The 22,859-nt window shown below is 46.5% G+C and overlaps 1 protein-coding gene across 3 annotated transcripts in view; it reads right to left on the bottom strand.

The window, feature by feature from the left end:
- Positions 1-2,415: 2,415 nt before the first annotated feature.
- Positions 2,416-22,859, bottom strand: part of Smoc2 (SPARC related modular calcium binding 2) — a 148,051-nt gene continuing 127,607 nt past the window's right edge. The window contains exons 10-13 of one of the 3 annotated variants that reach the window (XM_004868836.3): positions 11,071-11,173; positions 9,635-9,909; positions 6,076-6,113; positions 2,416-3,820 (exon numbers count right to left, since the gene is read on the bottom strand). In XM_004868836.3, coding sequence (XP_004868893.2) covers positions 3,803-3,820; positions 6,076-6,113; positions 9,635-9,909; positions 11,071-11,173 — 434 coding nt within the window. In that variant the 3' untranslated portion in view covers positions 2,416-3,802. The remainder of the gene's footprint in view (positions 3,821-6,075; positions 6,114-9,634; positions 9,910-11,070; positions 11,174-22,859) is intronic. The other 2 variants (XM_087196010.1, XM_004868837.3) reach the window with 2 other exon arrangements.

The raw sequence follows: 22,859 nt of genomic DNA, 5'->3' as shown, positions 1-22,859 counted from the left end.
AGATGTCCACAGGAAACAGAAAAGAAGTATTTTATTTCACACAAAATATATATGGTGGAATACAACACGGGAAGTGCCAGACATCTTTCCACACTAGAGGGTGGTCATGCGACATTGCTGCTGCCTGTCCAGCATTCCTCTCTCCTTCTGCAGACTTGCAGAGCCACTCCCCTGTCCTGAGCAGCTGACACCCAAGTGCCAAAAAGAGGCACTGGTGGCCAGCAACACTCAGCAGAATTCCACTCACTGGAACTTGAAAGGCTAAAAAGCACAGAATGCATTCCATTCCACCCTTGGCCTCTGCCCTCTGCCCTTACTCCTACGAGCTCACGAGGCATGAAGTGAAGCACACCTCCAAGCTGTGCTCGATAGCCTCCTGCTGAAGATGTAGACAGACCTGAGAGGTCAATGGGACCTCTACATGCCAATGATTGCTGCCTATCTTCTGGCCAACTGAGAAAAATACCTGTGTATGCCCTGGCCACCTAGATTTGGTTTTCTGATTTCTCTGTCTTATAAGTGAAGTCAATCACTAACAAATAGAGGAGTTAGAATAGCATTCTCTTATTTCCTCCTTTGAGGGTTTTCCGTTGTAAGAAGTTAGGACCTGCACTTTTTAGCCTGGTGTTCATTGTTCAGGATTCTGGACTGAAGCTTCCTTGTCTTTTATACATTCCTAAGGGTGAGATTCAAAATTATGTGATGCAGACAGCCCTGAGACACAGATTTGAGTTCATAATGCCATCGGTCAGTGCCTGTTTATACCAGGGGCAGGGCCAGGGCCAGGAATGGGGAGCCCACAATAGCTGACCAATTTAGACAACACACATAGGCAAGAACAAGTATAAACAAGTCTTGTCAGCTACTGAGTTTTGGGATGACTTGTCTACAACATTACAGAAAAAGATACCCAACACAACTTTCTAGAATGAAGAAATAGTAAAAATGGCTACATGACTAATTAATCAAGAGTGACTTTCAAATTTTGGTCTGCGTAACGGAGTGCAGTAGTTGGAAGAAAACCATCTTCCTCCTCACCACCACCATCATTAGCATCCTCATTACCATCACCATCACCATCATCATCCTCACTGTCAACATCATCAACACCATCACCATCATGACCATCATCACCATCTTCATCATCACTATCACCACCAGCACCACGATCACCACACTATCCCTGTCACCACCACCATCGCAATCATCACAGTCCCCTAAACTCAGCTTGTGTAAATGCTTACTATTTTTCTGGACTAGTTTTGTTGCTTGCATTTGGTTTTCCACTTAGCAGTTTATGATCACATTAGTCATTTCTATACATTGATTCCAAAAACTCTGACACCTCTCACCTCCAAAATGTAAACAAAACTCTAAGTGTGACCTTCATAAGTATGATTTATGAGATGTTCAACATACTTCTAAAGCTCTTCCACATAGAGGCGATTGACAAAGGTGCAAGAGTTTTTGCAAACAGGATAAGGGGGAACATGCAGGAGGAAGGCATCCATCACAGAAAGCCCTGCTCTGAGTAGTCAAGGAAACAGACTTCTGCTCCAGATTGCAGACTTAATGTTCTGCACTGTGGACTTGTGATGGCTCACTGCCTCCCCCTGCTCCCCTGCCTTGTTCCATCTCTCCTGCCTCCTGGACACTATCTTGTTTGACCCACTTCAAGACCAGCTGAAGCTCAACCTCCCTGAGGACCACTTGCTGGCAGCCATCTTCCACCTAAGTCCCTCTCCTCCTGGAAAAGGCTTCACTGTACCATTGGTCATTGTCAGTGCTGGGATTGAGATTTATAATGATCATGAGAGACAGCATTGTAGGTGTGGGAGGAGATTGGGCTGGAGGGAGTAGAGGATCCTGGAGGAGGCACTAATGGTTAAAAAGCTACTGTGGGGGTCCCAGGGAAGTTCAAGAAGGACCAAGCCAAGGATGGGATGCAGGGTACAGAGGCTGGGGACAGGAGGAGTTAAATGTCCCCCTCAAGGTCCTTAGTTGTATGACTTACTGAAAAGCATTTACTAAAACAAGAGATTTTTAATTCTCTGTCCTGCAGCAAAGCACCCAATAACACAGCTACACAGGGAAAACCGACAGCAGGGCTGTACCATCCATTCCTGGGTGACTCCCTCATGTGGCAATAGCAAGTCTTGGGTGCCAGGCTTCCAGCAGCCACATATGTCACGATATGCCATGTGAGTTGCCCACCAACAGTCCTGCTTCGCAGAGGAGGAAACTGAGGACCAAACAGGCCTAAAGACTCATCAGAAATCACACAGCCTTTACAGGCAGGGCTCAGACTCAGATTTACTTCAGCCCAGGATCCTTGTTTTTACCTCCGTGGAGTGGACACATTTACAATCAGGCAAGTATAAAACTCTGTACTCAGCTCAAACAAATGACTAAATATAGTTTTGATAGCATACTTTATTTTAATCTAAGAAAAATGATTAAATTCAAAGTTTAGAAATATAAAAGATTATCCAAAAGATTGTAACTATTTCTTGAAAAACATTGACACGTACTTTGAGCTGGTTTAGGGCTCCAAAGGCTTGTGTTTTACCTTTGCACAGTTTAAATAGCAAAAGGCTTCAAGAAATATCTTCACGAACATCCACAGACATCATACATGTGACATTGTTGGGAGACTGGAGGCCACGAAGATTTTTCCAACCCAAAGTTTATGTTGAGATGGCCACGTGGCTCTCACACTGAGTTCCACGTCCATCCTCCCAGCATTCCGTAGGCCCAGTGAGTGCATGCTGACCTCAGTCTCCATGCTCAGCGTGAGCATCTAGCTCCTGAGCTTCCCCAGAAGCCCACTAGATGGTCCCCACCAGCAGGCAAGTCCTCTTGCCCTGGAAGCATGGAACTACAGGAAGCTGAGCAGTCCCCCTTGGCTGCCAAGTCACACCCCTGGCACAATTTGGGCTGGCTCTGCCTTCTCTAGGGATACTGTAATTTATTCAGTGGACAGTTTTCCCTTTCAGTGTGCTGGAGGTTAGGCCACAGCAGGATGGGACAGCCACATGGGAGAGAAGCAGGTGTCCAGAGGGCTGAGCCCACCAGACTAAACCAGCCCTGCCTTCATGGGCAGGGTGGGACTCAGACTCACTCTTTAGGTGGGGTCCTATAGGGTGCTAGCCCTCAGCAGGAGCCACTCTGGAAATCTAATGGTGTGATTAATGGAGCCCAAGCCCAACCTTAGGAAGCTTGAAATGGAAACACAAACTATAGGAAATGCTCTTTCCTACCAGGGCACTATCTGCCCTGAATGTCTGGAGTTAGTGGTTGCATGATTCGTGGTGTGAGAGATTTCTGAAAAGCCAAACAAAGCAGACAAACAAAATCCCAAGAAACAGGCCAATCTGTGCACAGTAACTGCAGCACACTACACATTGATATTACAGGAGTCACCAAAGCTGGGCAAGTGGACAAGAAACAGTGCAGGGCCAGGGCAGAGGGCTGCAGCCATGCCTTCCAGAAGGAGGTGTCTGCTGCTGCTGCAGATGGGTGTCAGGCGGAAGCGCAGCTCACAGGCACTCAAAGGCATCTTCGTGGAACAGCTTTCCAAGGTCGCGAGAAGGCACATACATTGTATGTGATTAATTTTCTGAAGCCAGCCTTCCATTTTCACAGATTAACACAGTCTGTTTAAATATCTCATTTCTACAGAGTGAATTTACATTTAAAGTACAAAGTGCAAATACTATATGTTTTTGGTTTTGGTTTTTAATTGCTCTTTGGTGAGGGAGATTCCCACATGTCTAGGAACTGCCTTGGGTATATAAGCGGTTCATCCTTGCTTTCTGGGCTGAAAAACAAGACAAAGAGTTGTCAGCTTAGAAAGTCTGTGCCACCCACCTGCGAGGTCTGCAGCCAGTTTCTGGGAATGAAATAGCCTGTCTGGTACCAGGGGAAAAGAGATATTTAAGAGCATATGAGAAAGGAAAGGGTGGCTTAGCTGTAAAGATTTATGAAGACATTTTGGATGGGACCTTCTTCACACTTTCTCCTTTGAAATACTCAAAATAACAGGAAAATGCATCAATTGAGAAAGTTAACGTTTCCTACAAATACAGTACTGTAAATTCACTATACATTAACTGTTCTGCACCATCTCCTAACACCTGGGATTCATTACACAAAAATGGTTTTGTAATCTAATTTGTGTTTCAAATTTGAAAAAGGCACAGTTGATTTCTTAATTCTCCTTTTCATCTTTTCCATGCACTGTTTCACCTAGGAACAAATGCAATGTGAAAAGTATGTTTACTATATTATTGATCTCTTGCTATAATTCAGAACCCTAACTTTCAATTAAAAGCAATTTAGAATGGAAAGGGAAGGCAACATACAATCTCCTAGGCTTGGTTGTCCAAGTGCACCAATTCCTACAAAATAATTTGACCCACTCTTCTGTTTTATTATTTGAAATAATTCAAGTTTAAAGGTTTTTTTTGTTTTGTTTTGTTTTTTGGTATCAGGGATTGAACTCGGGATCTAGTGCTTGCGAGGCAGGCACTAGAACCACTGAGCTAAATCCCCAGCCTCAAGTCTAAAGTTTGGCATTGTTGGGGTTGGCTTTCATTTCCCTTAATAAAGACTGGGGAGGTTAGGAGAAGGACACTGTGAGTCCTCTAAGTGAAAGTTTTGTTGTAATCAGTTATGGGTAAAGATAATCCATCAGTTAATAAAGGTGGGTACTGGGGCCAGGATTTAGCTCAATGGTTTCACCTCCTGTTTTGCAGGCGCAAGGACCCGAGTTCGATCCCCGGTACCAAAAACATAAAAATAAATAAAGGTGGGTAGATCCTGTCTCAAGGTCTGCTTGAGAGCACAGCTCTGACCCCTTCTGAACAGGGCAAGGAAGACAGCTCGCCTCTGACTACATAGCACCCTTGAGTCACACTATGAGGGTCTCCAGTGACCATTCTACTTTTCAGAGAACATGCAGAGTCCTCAGTCCTGCTGTTGCCAGCAAATCGCAGCCCTTCCTCTGGGGTCCATGGCTGCAGCAGCGACCATGGTAAAGATGACATCAAATCTTCACCAAAGTGACTGCTGCTGTACCCAGTCTCCTTAAAGGAAGCTGCAGAGACCACGCTTGCTGGGCTTTCTCTCTAGGAGAAGTGAGGAGTTTATTTAAAACTGAGTGAAGCACACGTGTGCCCGTAATTGTCATTATCTAACAAAAACAACCCCTGGGAAGTCTTTGGTCACAGCTGGTAATTGCTTTCAGGCCAGCTGCATTTTCAAGTGTAAGTGATTTGCAGTGGGATTTAAAAAGTTAAAACCATAAACATTTGCTGAACAAAGGAAAACGAATCACACATCTTTCCCAAATGAAATAGTTTTAAATTACATCCAAGGTGTGTGTTGGAGGTCCCCACTTAAAACCCACAACAAAAACAGGGGCTGCCTTAGGGAAAGCAGGCCTGACATCAAACAGGTGCAAAAAAAATAAATAAATAACAAATTGACTCCAGGTCAGAAATAAAGAAGGCTTTTGCCTGGCTCTGAGGGAGGGAAAATGAATTCACTCATGTTTGTCCCCTGGAAAATGTTCTCCAGTTAGGCCTTGGCATGGGATTCTAGGGAGAGACACCACAATTGTGTCCTCTAATTGCAAGTATAGAGATGTGGACTAGAAACACAAATGCATGTTTATCAACACACAGCTTGAAACAGAAACAGCTGCGGGAGTTGAACACTGTCTTAATTGGGGCTCTAGAAGGGGGTGTTCATGTGTACCCCAGAGTGTCTCCTTTTTCTCCCACCTTATTAAAATATAAGAAATCAGAACAGCTGTTTCTACAAAATAAGCAGATTTAGAAATTCTTAAAATAATAAAACAGTCAACAAATGAAGCAAAATCTTTACATCAATGGTTCAGCAGTTTGGAGATATCAGGTAGGACTGGGCAGGGCAGTATTCAGGGCAGGGTGCCTTGCCTGTATCTTTTCCCCTCCTAAAGGTACTGTCCCCTCCAAGTCCACATCACTCTGAATCTATGTTGCTTATAAGGAAACCAGCCAATTATCAGTGCTAAAATAGAGGTACACTCACCTGTCTATTAGCAGTGCCTTCAGCATTACCTCTGGGGGCTACAGGGGAAAAATTATTAAAAATCAAATCCTCTATATTTAACAACACATACACTATGATTTCAGAAAGGGGTCTGTGCCACTTGAGGAGGGTGTCACCTACACATTAAATATCCATATATATCTCTATCTATCTATCTATCTATCTATTCAATGCCTAGAAGTTGTGGATTATAAAAGTCACTGTGCAAGCATTTCTGAACAATACAAACACTCTAGTCCATTTTAGAAGACTGTTTCATTTTGTCCAGATTCTGAGGGTAAATCCACTAACCAGGGAATGACCTTCCAGGATTCTGTCCTATGAAGGAAGCCCTGAGCCACATGCCAACACACACTCTTTTATATTAAAATTAGGAATAATTAACATGTTTGATTCTGAGAAATTTTTCCCCAGTTTTCTAGTAAATTGAAGCTGGAGGGACAGTGCTGTTTGATCTGCGGGAGAGGCCAGGGGCCTCTGCTTCCTTTCTCAGTAAATTTGTCCACTCCTGCGAGGAGACTGCTCAGGAAGGCCTTCTGCCTCTGCTGCTTCCTGGTCACATGGTCTTTGCTGCGTGATCTTCCTCTCCCACCGATGGCTCTCTTCCCTTTCTCTTTGGCTTCCAGAACATTCCTCATACCACTGGTTTCCTGGGACCTGCAGGAGGCTACCTTCCTCCTTCCTCCCTGACCCTTCATGGCTGGGGCCTCATCTCCTTCCTCTCCACACTCCTGGGCTGGTGGGCTGTGACCTACATGGTTCTTAGTAAAAGGTCTTCCTGATATCTCCAGGTGCACACACCACTAGGCCATGGATGGGATCGGATCCTTAGCTTCAACAACACTGTCTGCATTTGGGTTTTTCGTAGTCAATCTCAAGGGAACAGGACAAACTGGAAGCTACAACTGATGACTGATTGATTGACTGATTGATTGGTTATACTGGAGATTGAACCCAGGACCTTCACTCTGAGCTAGCCCCAACCCTTTTTTATTTTCTATTTTATTTTATTTATTCAATAACTTTGAGACAGAGTCTCCCTAGATTGTCCAGGCTGAGCTCACACTTGTGATCCTCCTGCTTCAACCTCTGAGAGTGCTGGGATTATAGCATTCACCACCACGCGGGCTTTCTACCTTCTCCCTGAAAACTTCTGTCTTCCTTCTTCCATTTCTAGGACAAGGTCGTTGGCTATGAGCTGCTCAGGGCAAACTCCTGGGATCCCTGTCCTGCTGTGCTTCCTACAGCCCCCCACTGCCAGCACACACTTTGGCTGCCCTCAGCTCTCCACGCCCCCTCCACCCCTCTGCTCCACTGTGTAAACTGCTCCACTCATTGAGACCTGCAAATCCTGCCCACTGCCCTCCTTCAGCCCCTCCTCTCTGGACTGTCCACACAGGGACCCACGAATCCCCTCAAAGCATATCCAGACAAGTCCTTCCTACCAGGCTTTCCATGGCTCTTATTCAAAGACTTGGCCAGGGTCTCCTCTTGTCCTGTCTTCCTCGGGCTTGCTGGGCATCCACTCAGTGCCTGCTGAAATGCGCCCACCCTCCCCAGATCTTCTGCACTTTCTCACACTGACCACAATGTCCCTGTGCATCCCCTCGCCACCTTCTTTAGCACCAGTCACCCTGGGCACTGGTGTGGGTCTCGTTTATGCCATGTCTTGCTTCCATCCTGGACTGTGAGCCTCAAGAACACAGGTTGCATCTGCTTTACTGACTGTCATTTCTACAATATCCAGGTCAAGAGCACTCAGTAAACAGTGTCCAGATGAACCAGAACGTGGAAGAAGCTTTTGTTATCCCAACTCTTCCACTGACTGTTGATTTCTATCTATGCAATAAAAATCACTGAGAATAAACAGCCACAGGTTATACATGTCCTTTACTTGATTTCTCAATGTTTAGAATAAAGTATGAACCATTGGATAATTAGCAAAAGTACAGAACACAAAAGAAATGGATAATAACTTAGATACTTGGTATGTCAAAGTTGTCTGTTCCTAAATATTTAGATTTTTACTGACTTTCAACTATTTCAAGTTATACAAGACAGGAAAAATAACTGACATGGAGAAAGAAAAATGTAGGAAGAAAGTTTGAAAAATTCTACAAAGGAAATGAAAAAGTTGAAATATCAACTTAATATGCATGTTGATCTCCTTTGCTATTTTTAACCAAATGTCCAATTTTTCAAATACTAGCTTATTTGGGTTGATAGAGGAAGAAGGGGATCAGATTTTTCTCTTTTTTTGTTATAAGACAATAAAATGCAGACATGTTTGTTTTGTGAGAGGGGCCTAATGGGGACCACTTAATGTTCTACAGTAGTTTAAACTTTCTCCTTCTTCCCCAGGAAAGATTGCCTGTGCTCCACTGCACACTCACCACTTCCCTGTGACAGTAGCGCACAGTCCCCACTACTACCAGCTCCATCACCAGTGGACAGGATGGCAGGAAGAGACCTCAGACTCCAAGCTTCACAGTGGGGCTCCGTCTCTCCAGAACTGACTTCTCAAAGGGACACTGCAAGAAGTGCTCCCAGCCATGGAGACTCAGCCCCAACCTAACTAGTTTTCATAATGTTAGGTGACTGTCACAGCAAATTCTAGGGACAGCGACCCTAGTGGGACAGACTTCAGTACCTCATTGTGACCTCTCGGGAGCTACAACCCAGCTCAGCTTGGAGATCCCACTTCCCACCAGAGGTTCGCACAAGAGCACACAGAGAACACACTGCATCTGTGCTCTGGAGCACACACTCCAGAACATTTTCTGGAGCACAGGCTCTGGGACACGCATGTTAGAACTTGGGATTACCCTTAGCTGCTCTACCAAAGAAACTGATCACAGAATCAGAGCTAATCATCAGCAGTGTGAGGCATCTGCCAGCCCTGTCAGCACCCCCGGGGCACAACTGCAAAAACCAAGGTGCTACAAAGCAAAGTGGATTTTCCACCACTGGCCTGTGCCAGAAAGCACTGTCTAGGGCCCGCTGCCTGAGGCACAGCTCTGGCTTTCCCACATGTGTTGCCTCTAGGTCTCTCGACTCTACCTGCCCTAGGACTTTCTCTGTTCCTGGAGCCACTTGTTAGTTGGGCCAGGCTCAGGAAGGACAATAGTCAACTGCTAATAGTCAAAGCCACTAGCATAGCTTGTCTGGATAACAGCAATTATTTATTGCCGACAACTGGCTGGAGTCCATGGCAGGGTTGGTGACTTATTTCCAACAGATCCCAGAATCAGAAGCAAAACACTTTTGGAAAGTCAGCCACTGAGAACAGAGCACCCAAAGGCCCGGCTTCAGGCCATGCTCAGCTCCTGCCCTTGCAATGCCTTGTGCTCCTGAGCAGGTGTCAGTCCCTGATGGCCTACTGTGAATCCTAAGGCCTATCTGTTACCAAAGGCCGACAATCAAAGGATAGGTCTCATTTCTCCTGCATCCTCAGACCATAAGGCCATCTCTGAAACCTGGGAAGGAAACCACATTAACAGCAAGACGAGAAAGTACAGTTAGGAGGAGAGGTGCTCACTGTGGCGCTTCCTGGTGCTTGCTGACCCCTCCTCCTGCGCAACGCCCAGGCAGCCCATCAGCTCCCGCAGGGAGAGTGAGTGGTCACTGTTCACGTCGCAGTACTCAACAAACTTCTTTACGCACTTTTTTGGCTTTGACTTCTTCCGGAGGAATCTCTTGAAGGGTTTGATCTCCTTCTTGCTGATGTCTCCACTGGCATTTTTGTCAAGCAGTCTAAAGTACCAGTGCACCACCCTCTCCTCCAGGGTGTGGCTGGGGTCAGGTTCCGAGAGCCTGGAAAGGCAAGACCTAGTCAGAACTCTAGCAAAGCCCCGCCCTGCCTCCCAGCAAACTCACAGCAGACCTGTGAACACCTGGCCAAGAATGTGACTGGGCAGAAGGCTTTCATATTTGTTTCCGGGTCACAAATGCTGCAGGGAATGTGTGCACAGGAGTTGCACCCTTGGCCACATTCTTAAGGATGGAAGCCTCATCCTGAATGCCATGCACCTGTGACCAGAGCCAAGGGTTTCTGCCCTCTACACGTGGCCATTTCCTGACAGGTATGTGGGAGACACATAAAGGTATGAATTTTCAAAGATGCACATTGAAGAAATTTTGAAGCTGTAACTAGACAATTTCACTTAGATTTCAAATAAAGTTTGACATTTTAAAAAATAAATAAGTAAAATCTCCCAAGAATGGCTGGCACTGGAATCAGATCTTGAAGTTGTACCAACAGCAACTGCACCTTCCTGCCAATGTGAAGGATGAGTGTTCAGCCCTCTTTGCCCTTTCCCACCAGTCCTAAACCTACATTGCCCTATTTGGTGAATTCTGCCCTCTGAGAAGTGAGTGAGACTGTGGACAGGACACAGGGACACAGTTCTCTAACACCACTGCTTGTTTCTCCAGTGTGCAGGGTTGCTTCTCAGATGGCAGTTCAATTACAGCTTTTAGGTAAGAACCATCTTTCCAAGAGTATGAGACAAAAAGTTCAAATCTAGATGATGCTTGCCTTATTTAATTTATTAATCAATAGAGGCATTTTTCACTAGCATTGTCTTTTTACTACTAAGTCTTCTTTAACAAACACAAGATGAGTGGCTTTTGCTAAGAAGACCTAAGGCTTTAGAGCATGTTGGATAGAAGAGTCAGTCAAGGGTATGGGGGCCAAAGGATGGAAGATCAAAGTGTCAAGGAGATGAAAATGTTAAAATATCCACCAGAAATTGTCTTCAAATGCACAAATAAATTACTGCTAGTTCTGAGAGGGAATACCTGGTGCTTGAGACTCTCTGGCAACTACACTGGGGGTTTTGGACAGGAGCTTTCCCTTCAGCTCTACCACAGTCAAATAAGCTTCCTGATCTCAAATATCTAACAATCTGGCCAACTTTGAACCTTCCAGATCCACTGGGGTGCAGGAGCTTCTTGTAGCTGAGTGCAGCCTACCTGCCAGATGCCGAGGAAGGGTCAGAGACAGCGTGGACCATGTCTGTGGATAGTGCATCCAACACGCTTGTCAGAAACTCGTGCTTTTTGGCCCCAGGACATCCTGGAAAAAAATGAACACTTTTTCATTGTTCATAAACTATGACTAAGTATTGTTCTCTATATTGGAAAAAGATGATTTTTAGTATTTGGAAATTGAGGTGCTGGGCTACCTCAGTATTAATGAGCTGGTGTGAACACTTCTAGACTCATTGCCATAAGTGGACATTGATTTTTGGAATCACAGCTCTGATGAAATGCAAGGTCTAACATTCACTGAATCCCTGGGTGAGATTAAGATTCATGGGCTTTAGCATCTTACTGATCACAGCAGCAGTGCAGAGTAGACTCTCCCAGTGAATACCCGAGGCACCAGTGTCAGAAAATACATCAGGATCTCACCCAGAAATGGCCCTCTGGAGCTCTGTACCAGGTGGGCTGAGCCCAGAGGCAGGCTGGCCATGCTCTGAGTCCCTCCACAGCTCCAGGAGGTGGGAGGCAGCTGTCTCTTAGGTGAGAGCTACCTCTGTGCTCTTGGAGCCTGCAACTAATTCAGCAATTCAGTTTATCTGAAGCTTAACATTCCATAGTGTATTTTATAAAGAAAGTACCACTCAGTGACCAGCCTCTTCCCTCTCCCTCACCCCCATTTAGGATTCCCTGAACTCTTTTCTTCCCCTCCATGTCTGAGACCGTCTCCTCAACCTGAATTCAAGATCACTTAAGAGACATTGGCTCACGTTGGGGTCCTTCCTCTCTGCAGTGCCTCCATGGCCCCTCACTGCCCAGGCCTTCATGGAACACCTCCTGCCTGGACACTGGCTTCAGTCCAGACAACTACCAAGAAGTTGGAGACCCTCAGGCGATTGCTTTCTTCTTCTAGTCTATGCAGATATAAATTTCCAAGGCAGTCATGACAAACTTAGTTTTTCATTGTTTGCATTTTGTTAAACACAATGAAGACCTTAGAAGAGTTTGATAGAAAGAGAAGAAAGACACAGACAAGAAAAGAAAAGAGAAACAGAAGTTTCTGGGCTGCTACTACTTACTGCCACTGTGCCCTTCCAGCCTCCAGGACGTCTTTAAGGGCTGGTCCTCCTCAGAGTGGCTTCCAAGGCTCTGCTTAGACAAGCTTAGATGGACTTCTAAGCCTTGGAGACCACCACTAGTATCAGAACATCTACCTAGAGTTCAGACCATGTGAATAGTAAAAAGCTGACTTTTGCTAAATTAGACTCATGGTTCTAACAAGGAAGACTTTAGCTGGTCTCTCTAAAGAATCTCAAAATCTCCAGACTCTGTCCAGGAAGAAAAAGACAAGAAGATCTGCAAAATTCACAGCAGAAAGATATACTATGTCAGAAATCTTTCAGAAACTTCCCGAAGCCCTTCTTGCCCTGACTCCCAGTGACAGCTTGGCTGTGGCCAGGGCAGGACTGACCATCAGAGAAACAAGAAAGCAGCAGAGAGGGTGAAGTGCCCCAGAGCACCAGCCTGGAGCTCAGTGACCAGGAGAGGACAGGAGGAGGAGGCAACAGGCAGGTGTCAGGGTCCAACAGGTACAGCTTCAGAGCCTGGTGGGTTCCCCATCCCCATTATGCCTGAGAGTTTCCTAGAGTAGGTGAGGAAAGGTACGACTGTCTGGGAAAAGGATCATTTACTAGATAATTCTAATTACTGAGCAGTGTTTAGAAGGAGTATAGCTCCCAGCTGTATGACGAGTCAGACTTACCGGGCTCTACCCAGGTGGGTTTGGGCTGCTAATTAATCATGTCTTCTCAAATGAATGAAGGAATGCAACACAGTATCTTTAGTTAGAAAATAATACACATTCATTATAAAGCAGCAGACTATGGCATATAAAACTGTAGGACTTCTTAGTGTAGTAAGGAAAATATAACCTGAAAGTGTGAACTTCTGAAATATGAGACATTAAATCTGTCTTCCCTGAGTATGATTTTTAGTTGTGGCATAAAACGCTTTCTTGTGATACACAAGTCTCTCTGCAAAGGAATTTATTTCACAGTTGAGAAGTACTTCAGTCCCAAAAGACTATTTTAACTGTCATTTTCAAAGACACTAAACTTCATTTTGAGTAAAGACATGGAAAAAAGAATAAGGATTCTGCTCAGGAAGGCTAGAGATAAATTTGGTCTGGTTCTGCCTCATACTCTGGGGACGCACAGGCTTGGGCTGAGGGACAGAGAGGACAAAATGGATCCACCTGTTGGGGAGGCTCTGGCCTCGTGTCCTGTGTGCTCTGCAGTGTTCATGCCAGGCTCCTGTGAAGAATCGAGTCAGACCCTTTCTCCCCAGCTGAAGTCTGAGAGTCCTAATGCCTGCTGTCACTTGACAGGAGGGTGGAGAATGCTTTACCGAAGGCTTTGACAGGTACAAACGTCGCAGCTTCAGGAGCAATGACTAGAGACACAGGAAGAGCGTGTGTCATCTTCACCTAAGCTGAGGTGGCTTTCTGGACACCAGGGTGGCCTGCAGGACTGAGGGATAGGGAAGAAGTCCAGAGACAGAGGGAAGCAACTCTGGGGTAGGAAGTGTTGGGGCTAGGAAGACCAACCAACTGAGCTTTAAAGCCTCTAACAATGGGCTAGAGTCTGTAAATCTGGGTCCCTTGGTCTTACACATATTGTGTCAAATGTACAAAAAAGTAATACAGGTGACAAATGAATAAAAAGCAGCAGATAGTAAGGTAACCCTCTTGTCTGACTTTCTCAGGACCTCGGGGGTTTGCGCTTGCCTGACCCAAGCTCACTCGCTCTGTGTGACTAAGCTGTTCTCCTGATCATACTCCAACTCCTCTCTTCAGCATTCATGGACTCTCCTTCCAGTCATGAGTTAGTCTGACTCATCCACGAGGAGGTGAGTCTGTCACCAGAAATGAGATGCCCTCCAGGGACAGGTAGCGAATGTGTTCCTCTGACTTCTGACTCTGAGTTGTCCCATTATCTCCTGAAAACTTTGGGGTGCTGAGGTCTCCCATGCACACTTTGGTCCTAGGTCCCAGGAATCTCAGACCAAGGTTTATAGACTTGGTCAGAACTTGAATGGGAAAATTGGGTTTCCCATAAGACCTACGTGCTTAACTGAGAAGGAGAGAGAAGAAGACAGAGCAATAGAGAAAGAGACAGAAAGAGAGAGAGAGAGACAGACAGACAGACAGACAGACAGACCAACAGAGAGTTAGACAAAGAGACAGGGACAGAGAGATCAAGACAGAAACAAACAGAGAGAGACAGAAAGAGAGAGACAGAGACAGACAGACAGAGAGAGACATAGAGAGTGAGAGATGCCCAAGTTGTACATCAACTTGATAGAAAACCAAACCTGAATTGTGGTCGAGTCTGTGAACTTCTGGAATGGAAGGCAGTGCCTGGCATCCATCAGGAAATGTACTCCAAGCACGGACCAGTACTTCTCATTGCTCCAGATGCCTTGAGGAAACTGGGACAGCAGACCCTGACCTCTCTAGACTCCTGTTTCCTTTCTGAGGAAGATACCACTGAAGGGCTAGCCCAGTGACCAGGTAGAAAGCCCATGGGTAGCAACAACAGCAGGTGCAAAGACCTTGGCTCTGCAGCATGCCCCACTGCCACAAAGCCACCTCCCAAGATATATGGGCTCCATACAGGGATTCAGATTTTTCCCTAGAAAAACCAGAATGCTAGGGAAGATGTGGAGAAAAGCTACAGTCTGATTCTAGTGCCATGAGTGTCAAGATGCTTTTCTGTTGGCCAAAGAGGGATGGTAGAGCACCAGAAAGCTGGAGGCCAAGGCTGGCAGTCCAGGAAGAGTGGGATGGAGAGCAGAGTGTAGACATGGGGACACCTGAACACAGGTGTGCAGAGGAATTCCAAGAACATGGCCTTTGGCACAGTCCCCAATCATTTTTATAGAGTAACTTGAATCCTCTATTTCTGCAGGCCCATAATGTGAAAAAGATGAAGTGGCTGAGTTCCCTAGTTCCTCCATGGGGCACTGTTGTCTGTCCTCATATGGAATCCAGGCCTTCTCAGCTTCACTTTCCATGCAGTGTGGACATGAGAAAGAATTGAACAGAGTTAAGCAAGTTTCTTTAGGCATTCTGCATTGAGATCCATGAGTGCCTAGAGATTGCAGGAGGTAAAGTGCATCTTTATAAACCTTATAGCTCATAGGTCAGCCCTGTGGAGCACTACAAATGCTCCTCACTGCATGGCCTGGGCACCTCATGACCTGTGTGCAGGTCATGATGATAGATGTGCTTTGCAACAACTGTATGACTGGAAAAGCTTCCATGAACAGGGTGAGAAGCCTATGGGGCCTCTTCACACTTGACAAAGCCCATGAAGGCAGCAGTGAGAAAAGTTCCATTGTCACATATACCTTCTCCATATTTCTGTACTTTAAATTTTTTCATATTTTCCAATATTTTTTAATTATTTTAAACAAAGGCTTTGGACTGAGTCTTTGAGTTCATACATTATGGATGAAAATCAGCACATGGTTGGGAGCTCAGGCCCGAAAAGACTTGAAGGAGCTTCCAAGGGAAGATGTGGTCAGGGAAGAGTAGACTGGGACAAGAGTGCAGGATTTTTCAGGGTGCATGGGATGCCCACAGGTTCCCTGAGCTTGGGCACTGTGCTATGCTAGCTCACTTGTCCGTATTGGCAAGGCCAACTGCTCGAGGGCAAGCATGTGGGAACACCACTGGAACCTGCAGGAGACCCTGTGCCCTGCTAGGCTCTGCTGAGCACTGGGTCTGTCTGGTGTCTTTCCTACTCTGAGGACTTTGCTCTTCCTCTGTATGTCATATGGTAGAAAAGCAACCTGCTTCTGTGGGTTTTCTGCTGAGCCAAAGCTTTTGAACTGTTCCAAACTGACAGTGAATATTGTAGGTAGATTGTTTTTAAGTCTATGCAAAAGAAGTAGCACTATTACAGCACATTGAGTGTGATTCTCTGGTGACACAGCCCTGAGGTCTACCAGTAATCCCTTGTTCCCACTCATCCAGATGGAAGGGTCCAGCTACACAGGATAGAGACATAAGCTTGTCCCCAGTAAGGCGATGGGGAGAGCAGGGAAGAATGTCTGGAAAGAATGCAACATTGGCCATTGCTACTGCTGAAGGCATCAGCATGTCAAACAAGACCATGATTTGTGCATGCCCATAGGACACGCAAGGGCCATGACTCTGCTGTGTGCTATGATGCACTACCCACTCCCTGTGCTGTGAAGGCTGAGCTTTCTTCTCACCATGGCCTGACTCTCCTCTCTGGTCACATGGCCCAGTCCAGTAATTCAGAGAGCATTTCTAGGTGGCTCCTGAGGCATCACCCTGCATACAGCTGGTCATTTAAAAGGATTTTCAGGCCACAGTAACTTTGAAAACACTACTATAAACTAGCAATCATCACAATGGGGCTGTTGGCCTGAGCACAGCACGCCCCACACCTCCGTGAGGACAGGTCCTCTCTATCCGACCCCATCTCTGCCACTCTCCACAAGCCTAGGTGTGGGGTGCCAGACATTTCCTGGGCTGCACATCAGGCAGAGACTGGCCATTCATGTGGCCCAGCAGGGCCTAAAAGTCTGTCCTATTCCAAAGAGGCAACAGTCACCGCCTGTCTCCCAGTCTGGATCCTCTCTGGGGGCAGGGAGGGGAGAGCCACTGGGGTGCTGCTCTCAACTGAGATAGCACCAAGTGTCCATAAAGCAAAGTCCAACACAAAGAACCATGGGCACAGGCCAGGCCCAGCCTGGGTTTTTCTCTTCTGCCAGGTGCAGTCTGAGGAATGCTGTCAAATCAAACAAACTTGTTTCCCAAACTCTTAGTTCACTTATCCTTACTGCCAGTGTTTTACTGTGCAATATAACTGTTTCCACATCTGATAACATTCAGAAAGAATAAAAGGATTAGCAAGCTAGATTTACATGTATTTTAAAATCACAAGCCTGTGAGAATTTATTCCTTGCAGTCACTCTACAATGAATGTAACTTTCACTTGCAAATTGAATCATATTTTGAGACCAATGGCCTTTCTCTGATTCAGGTGAGGACACATTTTACAGAAGTCCTACAACATGTACAGTGTCCTAGTCACTTTTCTCATTGCTGAGACAAAGTACTGGACACCTAAAGCTAAAGGAGGAAAGGTTTATTTAGCTCACAGTTTGTAGAGTTTTCCATCTGTAACCAGCTGGTTCCAAGGCAGAGTGGCATGGCAGACAGGTATTGCAGAGGAGAAAAGAAACACTTTATGGTGGGCAAAGCAACAAGGGACAACCACAGCTCTTTCTATCCCTTATATCTTATCCAGGTTACTTAGAGCAAGTAGCACTCACACCCTTAACCCCCGTGGCCTTGATCCTAGCATTACACCATGAATCAATCCTAGTGTCACATGCTCTAGGTCCAGCCACCCCTGAGAAAGCCACACATATGACCACGAGAGGCTTTGGGAGGACATCTAGACATAAGCCACACCATATAGCTGAACAGTCCTTTGCCCACATGCTGTGAAGGGGCTATATGTAGTGAAAGGCAAATTCTGTTCCTTCCTAGGTGCTCCGCAATGGTGAGCTGCCCAGTGATGGGCTCTGGAGCTGGTGCCTGCCACCTGGCTCCTTGCAGTGGCAAGAACACTGAGACCACCCCCCGCTCCTTCCAGACCTCTAGGCTTTCCTCTCCTCCTTATAGTCCAGTGGACTTGGTCAGATCCTCATCACCAGCAAATCCTTTTGCAGGAATACAGTTGGTGACCCTAGGGAGAGTGGAAAGCCACACAGATCACAACACCAATACTGAGTATTCCAGACTCCAGAATCAAAGAGGATGGACTCTGGAGGGCAGGCAGTGAAGCTCACTCAAAATGAGGCAAAGTAATAAGGTTATCTTCAGAAACCCAAACCCAAGCCCAAAGCCACACAGAACAGCAGAGCTGACTTAGGGGCAGCAGGGAAGACACTTCTCCTTCTGAAGAGAAGGGCTTCCCATGAGGTCTCGGGCCCTCATCACATCTGCCTTTGGCCCTCCTTCAACTTTCTAGGGGTTAGACCAGAAGTCCAAATTGAATAGAGAGCTGGGAAATTTCTGTAATCAAATTTTGAAACAGAAATTAAGGGTGGAACACAAGTGGCTCCAGACATCTGCCACAATTTCTGCTTTTTAAGATCAATTCCAAGTTTTAATCAATTTTCAAGGCAAAAGATCATGTAAGACTTGATAAAGAAATACCCCAGGGAACAGGTGCCTTTTCCTCCTGCAGGATTAGGGTTAAGGCTTCGGCAACAGGGAGTTTTGGGGCAGGCATCACAGAAGCACAAGGTCTGGGCACAGTCTGGAAGTGACTTCAGCATAGGGTTTTAATTTTTCTTTGTGTCTAGACATGCCACCCAGAGCCAAAAATGGTGGCCCAGATGACAATTTGATGAATGACACAGGGAAGTATATCCGAATCCAAACAAAGTATGCTTTATACTGAGCATTTCTAACTCTAAAACATTTCTAGGGACCAACCCTTAGGAGCCTATGATTCACTTTATTAAAATTTGGGTATATTTTCCATCAGATTGGTAAATGAAGCCAGCTCTGCACAAAGTCAACACATATGAGCAAAACCCTATGGGAATCGCTTTCTCCTTTGAAACATTTTCTCTAAGCCCTTTGCCTAAACTTTTCATTCCTATCTTTGAATTGCAATGGAACAAGCAGTAGGAAAACACTTCAGATTTTGCAGTTGTCCCCATGATAGGGATGGAGGAGGACTCCTAGACTGGCGACAGCTCCCAGGGACAGATCCTTCTCCAGCGTGCAGCAAGGCTCACACCCCAAAGAACCATCCAAGCATCCTCCTCTGCAGCCCGAGTGTGAATTCTGCCACTGCCCTCTGAGTCCTCACTTTCGCCCCAGTCCTTGCCTGCCTCAGCCAGCAGCTCTGCCCTCTCGCCCTCCTCGTGCCTCCCCAAGGGCCCATCTCAGGACAATGGTGATGTGCAGCTGCATTGCTAGCCTGAAGGAAAACACATCTGCTCAGTGTTCAGCCTGGCAACACTCCCATCTTGAAGTAAGGGCCCTGACAAATGGGTCATGGAGACCTGCTGAGAAGTGGGTTCTCAGCAGTGAATACAGCAGTCAAAAGACAGCTGGGTTTAAACTTTATACCCTTGTCAGGAAGTGCTTCATAATGCCATTCAAAGAAAACATCAATTTTCTTAGGACTAAAGTCATGGCCCCATAATTACCCACGTGGCCAGCAGACTGTAGACTCCTGCAGCCTCCTGAGTTGGCAATGGCAAATGGGTGTGTGGTTGTGTGAGGACCAGAGCCTGGCCCAAGCAGGACACTCCCAGCTTTCACTTGGCATCAGCAAAGGCACGCCATGGGACTCATCCACACAAGTAGTGACAAGGGCCACAGGCCACGGGAGAGAGGACCAGACCCGCTGCTTCTAAGGGTGAGTGATGCAAAGAGGAGGGCTTGGCACAGTTTTGTTTGGAAGAAACAGGTTTTAAATTGAGGCCATGACAGAGGTGTTTCCTGAGTTAGTCTCAGTTTAGGGACTGGATTAAGTTAGCAGATGCTGTGAAAGGTCCCAGACCTGAAACAGGCTGGCAGTTTCTGCAGATGAAATTGTCTACCAGGGTCTGAACTTCACAGTGCTCCAGACGCACCCAATAGCTTCGCAGAGTGTGGGGAGGGCAAAGGTCTGGATCCACAGAATGAACTCACCCTCACCATCAGCACCATGACAAGGTGACAGGAATCCAGGACCTGAAGCCCTGTGCCCTGACTGCAGAGCTGGGGCTGCTGTCTCCAAAGACACTGGTTTCCCAGCATCAGTGATGTCCGGGGCTGCCCCAGATCCCACTTCCAGAGATGTCTGTGAGGACCGCACACTTCTTCACACCACAGGTCAATTTCCACACTTTTCCTTCTGTCTCAGATGCAGTGAACATGCCTCATCCCCAACCTGTTGGCTTAGAAATGACAGTTCTGGACTCCCTCCCAACCCAGTTTCCTTGGCTGGAAACTTGGTGCTTTCTGTCACCCTGGCACCAGGAGATCAGACTGGTTGATTACAGGAGGCACAGAGTAGACATGGCAGACAGGGGAACCAGATCTACTCTCTGAGGCTGGAGTAGGTCAGAGGATGACTCTCAAAGGCCACTGGGGCAGCCTTATCTCTTCCAGAAGGCAAAGTCATAGTGCCAGGAGGGAGTAGCTGAGGGTCAGCAGTTTGCCAACTGCAGTGACAGAGATGTGCCCACCATGGCACTAGTTTAGGGGCACCCTTGACCTCCACCACCCCCTGGCCCTCAGGCTGTGGAGAGAGGCGATTCTCTGTAGGTCCTTCTCCGTGTGGCCCTTCTGCATGCTTACCAGCTTGCAAACTGCCCCTGGGGAAATCTGTGGAAAGCTGCATGAAACATCAGCTCATCGTGAAGCTGACCTTGCAACAGCATTTATAGCTAAAGGTTCAGAAAAAGTGTGCAGAACTCAGGCAAAGGCCAGCTTCCACCTGTCAGCCCATGTAAGTCCTGACAGAAGCAGGGCCTGGCGGGTCCGTGTCAGCCACAATGCTCTCAGCCACTACCCGATGTCTGCAGGTATGACAAGGGACTCTCAGGAGTATGGCTACCTGCACTGGGGACACTGGACTTCATATACTGTGGAAGTTTGCACCAAGGAACCCTGAGCACACAAGGACACAGCTGCTCAGTGCATTGATGTAACCTTTGGGCTGGAGACGATAGTTGTCCCAGCCCCACAGGACATATGTGCCATCCTCCACCACACTGCTGCAGGTCAGTTTTGTGTATAATTGGCCACACACTGAAGGCCAGACACTTATAAGTCAGCAAGGCATTTACATTTAGATGCTTCCTGGAATGATGTGCCTGGAAACTCCTACCTCTGTTTTACCAACAGAACTGTTTCTTAAACCAGGACACATTCTATTGACCAATATTTGTGCTTTTCAAAACTGTTTTTAGGTCAAAGAACTTCTAATGTAGTTACCTCCAAAATAAAGTGTTTTTAAACTTACAAAAAAGTGATTCATGTAAAGGTGTATGAGCCGAAGATGCCAACAGGGAAGGTTGGGTTGTTACACTGGGGACCCAAAAGCCATACCCCAGAAGAATGGGATGAAGATTCTTGTTTTCTCCTGCATTGTGGTCATGCACATAAATAACAAATATTTGCTTTGTTCCTCATAGGAATTTGCAATTAAATTGTGCTCAGTACACACAAAGTCTCTCTAGCTAGACAGTAAATGGTTCAGTGTTGGGAATATGTCTGGTGAATGACTTTCACTCTGCCGTTTAAATTAATTATCACCCAGAGCATGGACCATTGTCAGGGTGCAATAAAATTATTGATAGATTTTTACCACCCCCTTTGTAGCTGAGAAAAAGTAGGTCTGAAGGTTGAAATAAAAGGGGCTATGGAGTCCTTTCTGATGAATCACAAAGCTCTGTCTGAGGAGCTGTTTATTCCCTCTTTCAACAGGGGTTTACACTGCATCTGTGCTGGCATAGGCAGCATCCTATAGACAACCCTGATGGAAGGATTGGGGATGATCTGTCCTTCAAGTGAGCAGCTAAGAGTCCACATCTGAAGGTAACAGACACCTTGAGCCAAACACAATATAGTCTGTTTTAGGGCCCGGGGATTTAGCTCAGTGGCTGGTTCTGCCACCTGCCTCACAAGTGCAAGGTCCCAAGTTCTATCCCCGGTACCAAAAAGCAAACAAACAAAAAGTCTGCTTTATAAAATCATACTAAAGTCTTGTGGGAATAATGCTTAGAAGCTGACTAAAAGCTACATACATTTATTAAGGAGGTAGAGAAGCCAGAGGTGACCCTCTTAGCAAGTAGGCTCTGCTCTCCCTACAATGTAAGCAGAGCCAGGAGACAACAGCAGCCACAAGGCCCCATGGGGAACACTCGAAGCATCCATACATCATGTTGGCCTCTCTGGTTCTATGGAAAGCTTCCAAAATATCCACAGTGCTCAGATGCCCAGCTTGGGTCTTGCAGGCCAAGCTTGGATAAACCTGCACCTTGGGCAGAAGCCTCAGTCCTCCCAGCAGCAGGCTTTCTCTCCAGAACCATATATTTTAAACAGCTGGAAGCAGTGACCCTCTTATGGTGTCTTGAGCATCCATGACATCTCTACCCTGGCCTGGAAGTGACAGACTCTGAGGCCAGCCTGCCCTTCCATCCTTGGGCTCAAATGGGCTGCAAGTGTACTCGACACTCGGTATGCCACAGCCCATGCACAGAGCCCTGTGCTGTGGATACTTACAGATGTGGGATGCAGCTGGGAATTATTGTTACTATCTTTCTACTCACAAGTAAACTGAGCCTAGATGATGAAGTAGTGGATGAAATGACAGGACTCTGGTTCCAGAAGTCCCCTGACCAGCCTGCAAAGCCCATGGCCAAAACCACCACTCTAAACATCCAACTCAACCAAATCCACCAAAAGTTATGAAACCACCACTATGAGCACTCCCCTGCTTTAGCTCCTGATTTCTGGCCCCCGGCTTCCCCTTGGGGTTGAAGAATAGTCTCAGTTTCTGTCCTGCCTCCTGGCATGCTGCTAAGCCCTATTGCTGAGTCACCTTCTGCACTGTCTTTCCTATGGGGCATTCTTCAATGAAGAGAAGGAGCTGTAGCACCCTGTCTGCAGCCTTCTCCTTTTCAATGATGGAAATGAGGAAAAGCATTAATTGTCTGCCTATAAAACT

The sequence above is a fragment of the Heterocephalus glaber genome, unplaced genomic scaffold, assembly GCF_053883595.1.
Source record: "Heterocephalus glaber isolate CG9 unplaced genomic scaffold, H.glaber_assembly_v1.0 deba00001610, whole genome shotgun sequence".
Taxonomy (NCBI): domain Eukaryota; kingdom Metazoa; phylum Chordata; class Mammalia; order Rodentia; family Bathyergidae; genus Heterocephalus; species Heterocephalus glaber.
Note: the sequence above shows the minus strand (reverse complement) of the source record. Positions and strands in the feature narration are given on the sequence as shown.